Below are 16,838 nucleotides of genomic sequence, written 5' to 3'. Positions count from 1 at the left end.
GTGATTCAACCAACTGTGACTACATAATGATACTGAAATAAAAACTCCGAATCTGAGGCTTGGGTGAGCTTCCTTGTTGATGAATACATCAATGTGCCAGGAAGGTAATGCATCCTGATTCCACAAGGAGAGGACACAGAAGCTCCATGTCCAGGACTCTCCCAGACCTCGCTCTGTGTGTCTCTTCATTTGGCCGGTCCTGATTGGTATTATTTATAACAAAATTTGTAATCATAAGTATAGTGCTTTCCTGAAATCTGTGAGTAGGTCTAGTGAATTATTAAACCTGAGGGGGTTGTGGGAACACCCAAATTTGTAGCCAGTTCATCACAACTGTGAGTGGCCTAGAGATTTCTGAACTTGCAGCTGGCACCTCTAGTAAGGACAATTATGTTGGGGACCGCACTCTTAACGTTGTGGAGTCTGTGCTCTACAGGTAGTTAGCCTCAGTATCTCAAAATACGACAAGGCCAAGTAGGGTTTATTCCAGGAATGCAACATTGGTTTAAGATTAAAAAAAAAAAAAGCAATCAATGTAATCGGCCATATTAACAGAATAAAAAGGAAAAACCACAATATAATCTCAATGAATGTAGAAAAAGCATTTGACAAAATTCAGCACCATTCATGATAAAAACTCTCAGCAAATTAGGAAAGAAAGGAATTTCTTCAACATGTTAAAAGGTATCTATAAAAAATCTATGGTTATCATACTCAATGGTGAAAAAATGCATGTTTTCCCAAGATATAAGGCAAAGACGTTCACTCTCACCACTTCTATCCAGCACTGTACTAGAGGTCCTATCCAGTGAAATAAGGCAAGGAAAAAAATCATACAAAATGGAAAGGAAGAAGTAAAAATATCTTTATTGCAAACCACATTATTTATTGTCTTTTTAGATAATCCTAAGGAATATACAAATTACTAGAGCTAATAAGTGAGTTTAGCCAAGTCAGTTTACAAGGTCAGTACACCAAATTCAATTGCCATTTACAACAGCATCAAAGAATATTAAACCCTTAAGGATAAATTTAACAAAGTATATGCATGACTCACACACTGGAAAACTACAAAACATTGCTGAACTTTAATAACATCTAAACAATTGAATAAATGGAGAGACATACCATGTTCATGGATCAGAAGATTCAGCATTGTTCAGATGTCTCAAGTCTTCCCAAATTAATCTACAGATTTAATGTAATTCCAATCAAAATTCTAGTAGGCTTTGTTGTAGAAATTGACAGATTCTATAATGTATGTGAAAATGCAAAAGACCTAGAATAGTCAAAGGAACTTTTGAAAAAGAAGAACCAAGTTGGAAAACTTACACTACCTGATTTCACAACTTATTAGAAAAACTACAATAATTAAGACAGTTGTATTGAAGTAAGGATAAATATTTAGATCAATGGAACAGAATAGAGAGTCCAGGAACAGATTCACACATACATGGTCAAATGATTTTTTACAAAGACACCAAGGCAATTCAATGTAGAAAGTATAATCTTTTCAATAAACGGTACTGGAATAACTGGATATCCATTTGCCAAAAAGTGAACTTCAACTCTTACCTCATACCTACAACAAAAAAATAACTTTAAATGAATATCAGATCTAAATGTAAAACCTAATACTATGAAACTGCTAGAAGAAAACATAAGAGAAAAGTTTTGTGATCTTGGATTATGCAAAGATTTCTTAGGACATACGAAGCACGAACCATAAACGACGAACATGATAAACTTGACTGCCTCAAAAATATATAAGTTTTGTTCTTCAAGAGATGCTGTTAAGAAAGTGACAAAGGCAAATCACAGAGTAGGAGCAAACATTTGCAAAACATATATGTAATAAAGGCCTCGTATCCCGAATTTACAAAGAACTCTTACAACTCAATAAGAAAACAAACAACTCAATAGAAAAAAAGGCAAAAGATATGAACAGACACTTCACCAAAGAAGATATATCAATGGCAAACAAGCACATAAAAAGATGCTCAAGATCATTAGTCACAAGGAAAATGCAAATTAAAACAGTGAGATATGAAACACCCACCAGAATGGCTAAAATTTGAGAGACTGACAATACCAAGTGCTCTCCAGGATGTGGAGCTACTGGAAGCTTCCTACACTGCTAGTCAGAATGTAAACTAGTACAGCCACTTTGGAGAACAGTTTGGCAATTTCTTTTTTGTTTTTGTGAGGAAGATCAGCCCTGAGCTAACATCCATGCCAATACTCCTCTTGTTGCTGAGGAAGACTGGCCCTGGGCTAACATCCATGCCCATCTTCCTCTACTTTATATGGGATGCTGCCACAGCATGGCCTGACAAGCAGTGCATCAGTGCACGCCTGGGATCCGAACCCGGGCTGCCAGCAAGAGAGCGTGCACAGTTAACTGCTACGCCATGGGGCCAGCCCCAGGAATTTCTTTATAAAGTTAAATATACACTTACTATTTGACCCAGCAATTCCACTCCTAGATATTTATCTAAGAAAAATGAAAACATATGTCCACAAAAAGACCTGTTCATTAAAGTACATAGCCTCTTTACTTATAATAGCTAAAAACTATATGTAACCTAAATGTCTATCAACTGGTGAATGGATAAACAAATTGTGGTAGATCCATATACTGAATTATTACTCAGGAATATAAAGGATTGAACTATTGATATGTAGAACAACGTGAATCAACCTCAAAAAATAAAATCATGCTAAGTGAAAGAAGTCAGACACAAAAGAGTATATATGCTATGTGATTCCATTTATTTGAAATTCTAGAAATGGCAAAACTGTAGTGACAGAAAACAGATCAGAAGTTACCAGGGACAAGGGGTGAAGTCAGGAAACTGACTGTAAAGAGGTATAAGGTAATGTTTTGAGATGATGAAAATGTTCTATATCATAACTGCATTGGGGGTTGCATGACTGTATACATATGTCAAGTCACTGAATTGTACATTAAAAACTGGGGAATTTTATTGTATGGATATTAATCACAATAAAACTTACCTTTTCAAAAAAGTAATGAACACCATCCTGAAACTGAGGCAATAATCTAATCTACCACAAAGTACTCAGGAATGAGAGTAAAGTATCAATTCCTTATTGTAGGAGACTAATAATATAAATTACTAGAAAGTGCATAAGTTAAAAATATCATTCCTTGGAGGAATATCTGTATTTTCATGTACTTGTTAAAAAAATTTCATTTCTGGCATATAATTAATCTGCAGTTGGTCAAGTGTATAGACAGTCACACCGTCATCTTCCATAACAGGAAAAAAGTAGATAACAAGCAGGATAAGCTTCTTATTTAGAAATATGAAAGCAAACAACAGAAGAAACTGTTAAGTTATTGGAAGGAGTAGCCTCTGGGAAGCAGAAATTGAATGGGGAGAAATGGGGCAGGGAAATGTTATTTTTCCTTATAAGCCATTTAGTATAAATTGACTTTTAAAACTATATACATATATTACCTTTTTTAAATGGTAAGACTGAATTTAAAAGAAAAGATAACTAGCTCATTTTCTATTCTTAGTAGTGCCAGAAATTAAGAAACATCTAATACATGTTAAAGTTATACAGTATTTGTGAAATAATCACTTCTTAGGTGAGAGAGCAACACTGGAAACTACAGAGAATTTTGAAAATTAAAATCATTGCTCTTAAGCATAGTTTCAAAAGTCAAAACAGGACATTTAAAAAAATAAACCACTAATTATCTAGACTACTTCATTAGTTGATAACACATTCTATTACAGAGCAACATTTTAAAAACCTTTAAAAATGGAGAAAATATTAGTGATTTCCTAAGTCACTTGACTTCTGACTGTAATTCAGTATTTTAGGAAAGAATCAGGCATGAAATAAACACTCAGTAGATACTTGTTGGGGGGGAAAGTGAATGGTACCATAATTAATAGCATTACTCATAATAAATATAAAGCCCATTTTTTAAGTTGATCCTAATTTTTATTTTTAATATACTCCATTCCTCCCTATAGTACTAGAAGCAGATGCAGATATTATACATCCATTTCAAAGAAGCTTACTGTCTAACGGGAAGTACATCACACAGAGAAGTGATTCTCAAAGGGACTAAGAGAGGAGAGATTGGCAGAATAGCTGCATCTCCTTGCTGTGGGAGCTGCAGGACAGTGGAGGTGCCTTCTTCCAACTAGCTACACTCCCTACTCCTCACCCCTTATTGGTTTATTTCATGTTTTAAAGGAATCATTGCTTAATATTCATTCACTCATTCCTTCATTCATTCATTCCACCTTTAGTTCTTTTTAGCATTTATAGCATGTTCAAGACTTCATTAACTTACTGCAATAAGTAAGAACAGGCAATATATTTTTTAAAAACCAGTTTTATTGTGGTGTAATTGATATAAAAGTCACCCATTTTAAGTATATAGTTCAATGATCTTCAGTAAATTCATACAGTTGTATAACCTTTATCACAATCCAGTTTTAGAACACTTCTTATCACCCCAAGTTCCCTCATGTCTGTTTGCAGTCAATCTCCACTCCCACTCCTAGCCCACCACTAATCTGCTTTGTATCTCTATAGTTTTGTCTTTTATATAAATTTTATATAATGGAATCACACAATATGTACTCTTATGTATGTGACTTCATTTACATAATGTTTTTGAGGTTCATCCATTTTGTTATATGTAAGAGTAGTTTGTTTCTTTTTATTGCTGAGTAGTAGTCCATTGTACGCATATACTACATTTTGTTTATCCATTCACTAGCTGATAGACATTTCAATTGTTTCCAGCTTTTGGTGATTATGAATACTGCTATGACCATTCACATTCAAGTCTTCCTGTGGACCTGTAGAATAGAAGATCTTCACCTTTTAGGACAGTGCCTTATACTTGTTACACTTTACCACTAACATACAAGTTATTTTTCACACTTGTGAAAATGGCCAATAGTATGAGGCTCATACTGGTACTTAATAATTAATATTAAATTCCTACTGATATTTAAATATTTGTTAAAAGAATAAAAGAAACACATTTCTTAGCTATTTCTGATACCATGGGCCTCAACTTCAAATGTTAAAAAATATATATAACTTTGTCTCCAATGAGTGTACTTGCTACAAATAAACTGACAACGAGAATAAAGATATTAAACATCCCTAGGTCAGTTTCACACAAAGCAATCAATTAAGTCTGTTTAAGTCTTCTCAAAAATATGTCAACATTTCATTAAAAAATACCTTCAGACCTACATGATTGTGCTCAAAGTATTCAGCCATTCATTCATTCAGCAAGTATTTATTGAGTACCTACACTGAGAATATAAATAGTCTAAAATTACAAAATTCCTGCCCTCATGTCGCTCATATTCCATCATCTACTTTTTGCAAAAAATAAATGAGACAGGACTTATTAAGAAAATTACAACTATAATACCATACACTTGGCACTATATCCTCAGATAATCACCATGTAATTGTTTAATTAATTTATACATACTTAAAAATGTTTAAATTTTATACAGATAAATCATTTTGTTTCTTTAAACAGTCAGTGGATTAAATATGGTATTTGTGATAAACTCCATAAAAATATTTGAGCTTTTGGTAACCCCCTAATAAACAATGATGCTATAGAAAAATGAGATTCAAATACTTCTTTTTGACTTACAGTGCTATTTCCAAGAATGCAGCCTGCATTCCAAAGGACAACTGACTGGATAACATGTTTAAATGATAATATTGAGTACACCAAAAAGTTTACAGCCAGGCTTAGAAATCTAAATTTTAAATTGTAACTTATGTGCATTGATTGTTACCACAAAAGACTACAGAAACCAATCCTAAGAGACTCAGTATTAATGACAATATATGGTCCAGAGTTTTTGTGGAGACTGAAGATGACTTTGTTCTATTATTCATGTAGAAGATATATACTATCACACAGGACTACAGTGAACAAAATTAAAAACCTGAAAATTTACATTTCTTCTAATACCAGGGCAAACTTACTACATTTTACTGTCTACTCTCTTTTATTACATAAAAGAAAAGGTTCTTTATGGTTCCTCAAAGAGAATCTTAAATTGTCCCTGTCTAATTAATCAAAATAAGAATAAAGGAAAATCAGTTGCTTTATCAAAATATATGACTGACTGAAGACTAAAATTATGTTCTTCTATAATTTAAAAATGTCCATTTCAGGGCCGGCCCCGTGGCTTAACGGTTAAGTGCACGCGCTCCACTGCTGGTGGCCCGGGTTCGGATCCCGGGCGTGCACTGACGCACCGCTTCTCTGGCCATGCTGAGGCCGCGTCCCACATACAGCAACTGGAAGGATGTGCAACTATGACATACAACTATCTACTGGGGCTTTGGGGGAAGAAACTAAATAAATAAAATTAAAAAAAAAATGTCCATTTCAAATGGTCTCAAGGCTCTCCTCATGTGGCCTCCACAAATGGTGTTTACATAGTGTTCTCAAATGACTATCAAAAATATTTCCCATGATAAACAAAGGCAAGGAAATAAATACCACATGGAAACCATTTTATCCAATGTCATAGAACTAAATACAAAGAAAATCTACAACACTTTCTCCTGAAATGTATGCAGTAAACATTAATAAGAAAATTATCTACTAAACCAAATGTTTTCTCTTATAAGAAATTCGTTACTTAGATAAAACATAAGGAATTTCACTTTAATACCAAGTTATAGAATTCCTATATCTCCTTGAATGCATGTTAAAGTTAATCAATGAACAAGTATATTCTGTGAATCTACAGTATTTCTACAATAAACTTTTATAATCTTTTTATATAAATTTAAATCATTTACTCTCTGTATTGTCATTTGACGTAAATAGAAATGGCCCTGTTTTATAACATCTTACTGATTTATATTATTTACCATTTTATTATATACATGTCTTTCCAAATATACCATCAGCTCCTCTATGGTAGGGAAGCATGTATAGCAACAGTTATATGTACAGAGAGTAAGTTCAATAAATTTGGTTACTAATTACCTTTAAGAGAGTAGTTTCAACAGGTAGTGAAAAAGGAAGCAAATTGCAAAGGGTGAAAAAGAGCACTGGTCGGAAGGCAGTAAAGTAGCAGGTGCAGACCACACATTTCAGGCATTTGGCAGAGTGGAAAAGGAGAGCACTAAATACATAAATTTCAGGTTATGGTCACTGAGTCTTAGTTTTTAAGAAAATTATTACTAAGGACTATTTGCTAATCCAAGAGAATCAAATCCCAGGGATTTGTCTCATCTCCTAGTTCTACCTGTGGACGTTACTTTGCATACCAGTCCAGTTGCCTCATCAAAAAAATAGGGAAAATAATTCCACTTTACTTCAAGCAATTGTTCTGAAATTCAAATGAGATAATAATGTATGTTAAAGGGCTTTATAAACAAGTAGTATATTAAATGCAAAGTGTTACTACTATTATTATTATTGAAGATAAATTCTACCCTTTGACCCAACAATTCTAATTCTTCATGTTTATTCTAAGGATCTAGGCGAACAAATCCACAAAAGTATCCATACAAAGATGTTCATAGTAGCCCTATTTGAAATGAAAAAAAAATAACTAAATATCATCGATGGATGATTGGATTAACAAATTACGGTACACACATGAAACAGAATATCCTACTGTAATTAAAAATGATTTAACAGATGTGTATAAACATGAAAAAATGTTCAGGATAAGTGAAAGCAAGATTGCAAAAGGTTCAACCCTGAGACACCTTCCTTCATCTATTAAACTTGATCAGATCCTGTGTTATATTAGATCCTGTATTTTTCCTATATTAAGCTCATCACAGTTTGAAATAATATGTTTATATGTTTAGTTGATAACATGTGTTTCCTTCATTAGATGGAAATGAATATGGTGTACACACACATACACACACGCAGAGGTGGGGGAAAAAAGTCTACCAGCATTTTAAAATGTTGGAAGCCAAAATAAAAAACCAAAACAACCTAACAAAAACACATGCACACTTAAATTACATCAGCACTATTGACCAAAAATGAGATCTGGGAATATATATTGTCAAACCATACCATGAAACCTTTTTGATTAGATTAGTATCTGGAAAACTGTCTTCGCTTAAGAAATGACAAAGAATCATGTTATATCCAAAAAGAGGCAATGCCGTGTCATTTGTGAGGAGAAATCTAGAAGAGAAAGCCTTCTTCAGGTCAACAGTTCTGCTTGGTTAGGACGATGCACATACTGCTTAAAATCCAGCTTGATATTAAACTCAGCCACCAACTACAGCTATAATGCTTGGGTAAATCACTTACCATCTCTAGGTCACATGTGCTTTAATCATAAAATGAGTGACAATATCTTACTTTCATAAAGCAGAGAACTATACCAGATGAAATCCTGAATTCCCTATGATTTGTGATCTTCCACATCATGTATTCAACATTCTGGCAAAAGGCCTCTCATCAAATAGGAACAGAAGCACTTGTCCTACTGACTTACAAGGCATGATCATGCAAGTCTCCTTCAAATAATACTTTCACAGAGAAATATATCCTTAAGAAACCCAGCAACAGCAAACTTATGCTTCAATGAAGCATTTAATAGCAAGTCTTGAGTTTGTTTAAGGTGAGGTATATAAATAATTGAAAATTTTTCATTTAAACTCAGTTTTAGTGGAAGACAGAATATCACAGAACACAGGACTGTTAATCATTCAACATTTGGAAAATAGTGAAGAATAATACTAACATACATCATTAAGTGTTTAACTAATCTCCACTTTTGTCCTGAAACTCTGGGAGTTTTCTATAGAAAAAAGACCCAGAAATCATTTATTAATATAGAAAATTTGAAAAACATACAATAGAATGAAATTTCACAAAAATAAAAATAAGGCTTCATTCAATTAGTCTACGAATAAATAGGTACCTGTTTAAGAATAAAAACAGAGATATAACAAATCTCAAATTACTTGCACTGGAAAAAAATCCTCTACAACTATTCTAGAAAAAGAATTCCCCACCACCCCCCAAAAAAACTAATACTCCATGAAGAAGACAGCCAAAAAGGATATAAATCTGAAAATATAACAATACAATCATTCCCTCTAAAATAAGACTAAAACACTTTTCTGTAGTTTAAGAAAAGTTAAAACTAAAGCCTTAAAGGCAACAAGAAAGTTGTTTTGTTGTTTAATGATCTCAGCCTTAGCAGGTGGAAATGAAATACTGCTATTGTGAGATTCTTTAGAACACTAAAGAGAAGAAATTTTTCATAACTTGAAATTCAAGCATAAATTGGTACTTACTAGATCACCTTAATACCTTCACCAATACTTTCTAGATCACCCTAAAATAATGCAATACTATGTATCTGTCACAGGCTCATACTAATGTTTATTGCCAATATGTGACAGACTTATGGTTCTTACCATATACAATTTTTGATGTCATTTTATTTTCATGACATAGGATGACAATGAGCATTCTTTAATTGTAGCATTCTGTAGTCTATCATATACTTGTTTAAAAGAACTGGCAATTTGGAGATTTTTATTCTTCAAATACTACATATTGTTTTCCTTTCCAAATGTATTTTCATTAGCATCCTTTAGAATACAAAGTAATCAAAGAATATGCCAAAGCAGGAGGTGCATATTCTTGCATCATTTCTCCTTCCAGACTCTAATATGGTACTTGGCACAAAACAGAAACTCAGTTTCAATTTAGGACAGTCTACCTGGAGTTGGAAAACCTTCCATTCTTTAGGAAACATATACTGTGTATAGGACACTGGGGATAGGTACTGGGGATAAGTGTTTAAGCAGAAGAGATTCAATCCCTGCCTTCATGGAGTTTTTAGTCCAATGAATGAGACATGAATTTATCAAACAATCAGATAACTGTATTTCTACAAACTGTGATAAACACAATGAAGGAAAAGTAGAGGTGCCATAAGGTATGTGAACACTTGATCTACTTTGGAGATGAGGAAAGGATTCTCTGAAGAAGTTATGATTGAGCTGAAGTAAGAACGTTATTAGATAGAGACAACTTGGCAAAAGGGGAATAAAAATGATTCCCAGCAGAGAACAGAGTATGTGCAAAAACCTTGAGGTAGGAGGAAACATGGTGTATTGAAGGAATTAAAAGAAGGCTAGCCAATATAATACATCAGAATTCTATTTGGGGCAAGAGTGGTTGCAGGGATACCAGTTAGGAGATTGTGGCAGTTGTCCAGGTGAAGGATGATGGTATCTTAGATTAGGAAGGTAGTAATGAAGAGAAAAGAAGGCAGATTCAAGAGATATTTAAGAGGAAATCAGCATTACACTGAAGCCATGTAGAGTAGAGTTAACAGAGTTTTAAAGATGACAGATCTTGAGATTTGTCAGTTGTGAGACTAAACAGTAAAGAAGCTGGGAATTTGAGCTTATCTGATGCCCCTCTAAGAGCCAGATAGCGACTGCATCCAGGTTCTCTAACAGCAGTAACATCTTAGCAAGGGCATTTTTAGGAAGTGTGCCAGAAGGCTATGGCCAAGACGACAGTAAAGTCAACTATGTATTTAAAAAATAATTATTTATTATAGTACGTCCCAATTGTCAGAAAGATCTCAAATGATAAAATTACTGGGATTTTCAAGGTACATGCTTGTAATAACACATTATATCACTTATTTTCTCTCTTTAGTATCTCTGTGAAAGTAAGATTTTAAGACTTGGGGGAAAGGAGGAATAGCAATTTATAATATTATGAGTCAACTCTCAGCACAGGTTTATAAAATAACATTTCATTATATCAGGAATATCATAATATACCTGAGAATATTAGGAGAAAAAAGCCAATCACTATTGTATCTTAAAGATGCTACAATGTCAGGGAAACAAATGTCACTTCATGACATACAAGATATCAATGTTCAAGACATTTAATAGGAAGAGCAACTTCCACGTAGGTAGCTTTTTGATCAGGAAAATAAGACATATATTAACTCATTAACTCTATTCCTTCCCTTGTTTCAGATGACTAATAAATGGAAATTTTTACAAGTCTTCTTTCTTTCTGTTTTATGTAGCCAATATAATAAAATCTCTATTAAATCCAGTAATAGGCTTAAAGTTAACAGGAAGTCTACAGTGTTCCCTTACAAATTGACTAAAAACACTATTTGCCAAGTACCCCAGTACTGGAATTTGATCCTTGGCTCCTCTACTCCATGAAGCAGAAATTTTAAATAAATGGCAAGGAGAAATAATTTCTAATGTTTCACCTTAACATACTAGCTCTCATTTACAGGTCCACGCTGAAACCCTATAAATGGATAGACCTTGAGATGATATATTCTCAAACCTATTTCTTTCTCTCTCTCTTTTTCTTTCTTTTTTACTACTTATATTCCCATGAAAAACTGACTTCCTTAGTCTTAGGTGGTCCAATGTATACATAGTTATTTTCCCTTGGGTACTGGAAGAACAACATGGCATGCCTGTAGTTTTACAAATTTTCTGACATGCTGTGATAAAACACACAGTAATTAGCACTGTGGTCCCACACACAATACTAGAACCCTAACAGGAACTCTAGCATGAAAGAGAAACACCACTTAGTCAAAACCCAAAGCTGAGCAAAGTATAAGTCAGCAGACAACAAAGACTTATTAATGACTTGTAACATAATTGGTAAAATTTAGAAATGCATGTCTTATTTATGCCTCTATAATCCTTGAGTTGTTAGTAAAAATGTCACATCTGCAATGACAGGGTGGTATACTGAGTAACTTATATAGTAACTGATCTCTAAAACTGTCAATAAATCAGTGTCACAGAACTTCAGAAGAAGAAAGGACTTTGGTGAGTACATAGTCCATCCCCTCATTTTACAGATGAGAACAGTAAGGGACAAAGAGAAAAATGTAATGAGATCATATACCTGATTTCTAGAAAATAGGCAAGACTCAATAAATACTTGTAGCATGACAGAACCCAGGTCTGGTTTCCTCTCTGGTACTCTTCCCACATCTCCAAGTTAAAAAAAATTTTTTTTTAATCTACACATGGATTGAAAAACCCATAAATTCCTGAACATAGGTCTTAGCTGCTGATACCTTAACCAGAGAAACTGTGAAGGGCAAGAAAATTCATATTTATTTTTTTAAAATGTTGCATATATTTTCATCCCAACCCTACCATACCACAACAAACCCTCTAGACCTACACATAAACATAAATATGGCATATTAAACTTACAGCTAATTATTTTTATAATTTTAAAAATTAAGTTTAAAAAACACAGAATAGTCTTTAACGAAGAAAAGAAGCCAAAAAAGGAAACATAGCTTTAAAGATAAGTCAAAGGGAGAAGAGTGAATCCTAGTTTTGCCTCAGTGATGTCAGAAATGCAGAGTGGGAAGATCCAACTGTTGAGCTCTGTTTTCTACGGGAGCCTCAGGTTTTCTGCATCAATTAGTAAGAACCCCTACCTACTCCTGCTCCCTCCCCAACCTGCCTCCCCAAGTGACTACCCAACTACCTGTCTGGAGTTCCCCAAAAGCCTTGACGCAAACTTAGTCACCCAGAGATTGCTCTGTGCCCCTCCAAAATGAATGTTCATATGCTCTAGACAAAGCTTTGGGAATCAGGAAAAAATGTCTCATTTAATTTCTCTTATCAATGGAAAAGGCATCATCTGTTGATTTTCTTTTGAAAATTGACAGCCTTTTGAAAACTTCATATGAGATGAGTCCTTAGAATTCACTGGCCCTCTGGCATCTCTAGATTTTACCAATTATGTTACAAGTCATTAATAAGTCTTTGTCATCTGCTGACTTATACTTTGTTCAGCTTGGGGTTTTGACTAAGTGATGTTTCTCTTTCATGCTAGTGTTCCTGTTGGGGTTCTACTATTGCGTGTGTCTATGAAGAGACAGCCAGACACTACCAAAAGTTTTTTAAAAATAGAAGTCAATTGGGGCCGGCCCCGTGGCTTAGCGGTTAAGTGCGCGCGCTCCACTGCCGGGGGGCCCGGGTTTGGATCCTGGGCGCGCACCAACGCACAGCTTCTCCGGCCATGCTGAGACCTTGTCCCACATACAGCAACTAGAAGGATATGCAGCTATGACATACAACTATCTACTGGGGCTTTGGGGGAAAAAAATAAATAAATAAAATTAAAAAAAAATAGAAGTCAATTATGTCTGAGTACATCCAAGTATTTTCCAGGATCTGTTAACGACTGAAGAGTAAGGATCTTCTTTCTTTTTTTTTCTTTTTTGCTTTAAAAGCTCCCTTACCAATTCAATCTTATCATCAAATAAGAGGCAAAACTTTCACAGCACCGTCTTCCTCTTCATCCTTAAACAACAACTAGACCATTTCTGCTAACTTCCTACTCTACCTAAATATTTTTCTTCCTTTAACAAAACCCTTAATTCTGCTTTATATCTTGCCTAAGCTATTTCTAATTTTTAAAAATTCTTCTTAAGATGGGCACGGATGTTAGCCCAGAGCCAATCGTCCTCAGCAAAAAGAGGATTGGCAATAGATGTTAGCTCAGGACTAACCTTCCTCACACACACAAAAAAATTCTTGTTAGATCATCCAAGTTTAAAGGTGGCCCAAGATTACTTTCAGCATGTGGTTGCACGCATGGACATATGCTGCCAAGTCTCTCAACTTACTGTCCCTCTCAATCACAGATCTCCCCACTTAAGCATCCCCTCGAGAACTTCTTTGGTTGTCTTTCCAGATTCTATTCCTTCCCTTCCACACAAAGCTAGGTTATGATTCCTAGACTTTATTATTTTAAAAGGGCCAAATCCCCAGAAATTGTGGTAAAGGAACCCATCTGGCTGTTCAATGGCTGCTCCAGACTTGGTATTAGAGAATTGAGGTCCCGAGGGCTGGCACTTCTGTCTGAGTGTGTGCTCCCTCCCTCCAGCTGCCCTTTCTAAACCTCCCCAGCTTGCTACCTGTTGGCAGTGCTGGTGTTGCTGCTCCCGCTGCTGTGTTTCTGTGCCCGGCTCAACCTCCGTGGGGGCTTTGAATGCTGCAGCCGGGGGCTCGGCATAGAGGGGAACGTCGAGGCGTAGCCATGTTCACACTCTAAAGAGATAGCAAGAAAAAAAGATATGATAAGGGGATTATATCCAAATCCATGGATCCTGAAGTCCTTGCAGTGACAGGCTATTGACAACAGAAGAAGGAAAAGAGGTAAAATTTTTCCACTCTTTTTGGTTGGAAGATAAAATTCCCAGTCCTTGCCTGGACATCAATCCTGTAACATTATATACAGTCGCAACCCACTGCCTGGAAGACGTACTGATACCTCTTCTAAACCAAGTAATGTCTCTCTCCTCTCCAAAATCCTTTTCTTCAAGCATTCTTGACTCAAACACCCTAATTTCTGAGACCAGTTACCATTCACCTCAATTATTTCACTTGCCTCAAAATCCCCCTTTTCCTTTAACTCTCCCCATTCTAGAAGGTGTCTCTCTAAGGCCCACATTTTTGTGTACTTCAAATAATTCAATCACCCAGTCTTGAACCGACATTTTCTCTCCTGACACCACCAGTCTCAGAGCTCCTACTCTTCACACCCCAATCTCTTTACAGCTCCACCCCTAAAGGGATCCCATCCCATCACACCTCAGTGCCCAGAGGTCCCTTCCCCAGCGTCTGTCCTCCTCCCTGTTCTTCAACAGGCATTCCCTCCCTTTGCGCTCAGCCTCCTCTCGTCCACCCCTCCCAGTGCTGCTCCCTTCCTTCAGTTCTTTCCCGTCCTTCTTCCCAAGCCCTCAGATTCACCTCCACTCTCCAGCCTCCCTCCCTCCCCTCTGGTCCACGTCCTCTCGTCCCCCAGCCCTGGGTCACCCCTCTCCCCATCTCTCCCAGATGCCAGTCTCCTCCCCTGCCGCCTCAGCCTCCCCGGGCTCACAGGCACGCACGGATGCCCTCCCCTCACAAACTCACACGCGCACCTCCCTTCACACGCGCACCCTTCCTCACGCTCGCACCTCCCTTCACACGCGCACCCCTCCCCTCACAAACTCACACGCGCACCCCTCCTCGTACTCGCACCTCCCTTCACTCGCGCACCCCTCTCACACGCACCTCTCCTCACATTCACACTTCGCTTCACACGCGCCCCCCTCCCTTCACAAACTCACACATGCACCTCTCCTTTCACACGCACCTTCCCTCACACACGCACCCCTCCTCATACTCGCACCTCCTTTCACACGCACACCCCTCCTCTCACACGCACCTGCCCTCACACACGCACCCCTCCTCATACTCGCACCTCCCTTCGCACGCGCACCCCTCTCACACGCACCTGCCCTCACACACGCACCCCTCCTCATACTCGCACCTCCTTTCACACGCGCACCCCTCCTCTCACACGCACCTGCCCTCACACACGCACCCCCGCTGACACATGGACACCCCTCACACACGCACCCTTCCTCACACGCACCTCCCCACACACACGCACCCCTCACCCGCCGCACCGCACTCCCCGGCGGAGCCGGAGCGCGCGGGCTCAGGAGGCGGCGGCGCCCAGCCGTTACCTCGGTCCCGGCGCTCCAAAAACTCGGCCGCCTCCAGCAAGCGCTGCACGTTGATCATCCGCACCCGCTCCATGGGCACCACGGGTGGCAACCGGGGCCTCGCCGCGCTCCCTTCCCCGGCCGGCAGGAGGCGCCGCAGGCAGCTGCCGCCCGGCGCCGCCCCGGGACATGTGCGATGTGCGGCGTGCGGGCGTGCGGGCGGGACGGCCAGCCCGGCCCCGGCGAGGCGCGTTCTCCGCCTCCCCCGCCGCACCGCGCCGCCGGCAGCCCGCGCGCGGTTTGTTTACCTCTCAGCGCGAGCACGGGGGAGGGGCGGGAGCAGCGTCGCGGCCCGCCCCCTCCCGCCCCTTCCTCTGCCTCCTGGGAAATGTAGTCCTGCCCCCCCACTGCATGCCGGGAGTCGTAGTACGCACGCCGCCTCAGTCGGCCTGCAGTCGGCCGAATTCCGCAATGGCCGCTGGGAGATGTAGTCCCGCGAGCTGTAAATCTACTCCCGGGAAGTCCTATTCTCAGGGGCTCCCGGCGGGTGCCCAGGAGCTGGAGCATTCTTTATCCGAAGTGCCAGGTTCCACTCCTCTACTACTACTTTCTCGTTTACCCTCTGTGCCTCAGTTTCCCTATCTGCAAATTCGCTGTTCGGACAGCATACATAGAAACACTTGAAAAGCCGATCACTGTTCAGAAACAAGGGATGATCCCATCAGAGCCAGAGAGGGATTCCATAGGCATTTCTTCCATCTCAGTTTCCACACAGAAGTAGGTTTTTTTAAATCTTATTTTTTAAAACTCCTTTCTCTTCCCTCAGCCCCTCACCAGTGATTTTAGAGGCTAGCAAACCTTTCTGGTGCTGCAAGTAAAGGATCTAATTCAGTGGGTAAGTGATTTGGTGCTGGAGTCACACAAGGTTCCGTTCAAATCCTGACTCTGTTACTTACACTAGCTGTGTGGACTCTTCAGGCCTCATTTACCTCGTGTATAAAATGGATATAATTACTCCATTTATCCAAACATTGAGGGCCTGCCATGTGCCAGACACTGTACTAGACATAACCTGTACCTAATGAGAGAAACAGACATGGATCCTGCTCTCAAGGAATGTATAGTCAGTAGGGCTTATTATGAAAATTAAATAAAATAATTCCAGCACTTAGTACATGACACTCAATAACTGGAAACAATGATGATTGTTTCCTCTCATATTCTCCTCCATAGAGAGGAAACTGAAAGCAGCAACTAAAGAGAGTAGGGCCC

General features: G+C 38.2%; 1 protein-coding gene across 2 annotated transcripts in view; it reads right to left on the bottom strand.

The window, feature by feature from the left end:
* The window catches only part of MXI1 (MAX interactor 1, dimerization protein), a 76,125-nt gene that overhangs the window by 43,643 nt on the left and 15,644 nt on the right, over positions 1-16,838 (bottom strand). The window contains exons 1-2 of one of the 2 annotated variants that reach the window (XM_004428068.3): positions 15,588-15,739; positions 13,989-14,121 (exon numbers count right to left, since the gene is read on the bottom strand). In XM_004428068.3, coding sequence (XP_004428125.2) covers positions 13,989-14,121; positions 15,588-15,660 — 206 coding nt within the window. In that variant the 5' untranslated portion in view covers positions 15,661-15,739. Of the gene's footprint in view, positions 1-13,988; positions 14,122-15,587; positions 15,740-16,838 lie in introns of those variants that run through there. The other variant, XM_004428067.3, reaches the window with a different exon arrangement.

The sequence above is a fragment of the Ceratotherium simum genome, chromosome 6, assembly GCF_057802395.1.
Source record: "Ceratotherium simum simum isolate JZ-2026a chromosome 6, ASM5780239v1, whole genome shotgun sequence".
NCBI lineage: Eukaryota > Metazoa > Chordata > Mammalia > Perissodactyla > Rhinocerotidae > Ceratotherium > Ceratotherium simum.
Note: the sequence above shows the minus strand (reverse complement) of the source record. Positions and strands in the feature narration are given on the sequence as shown.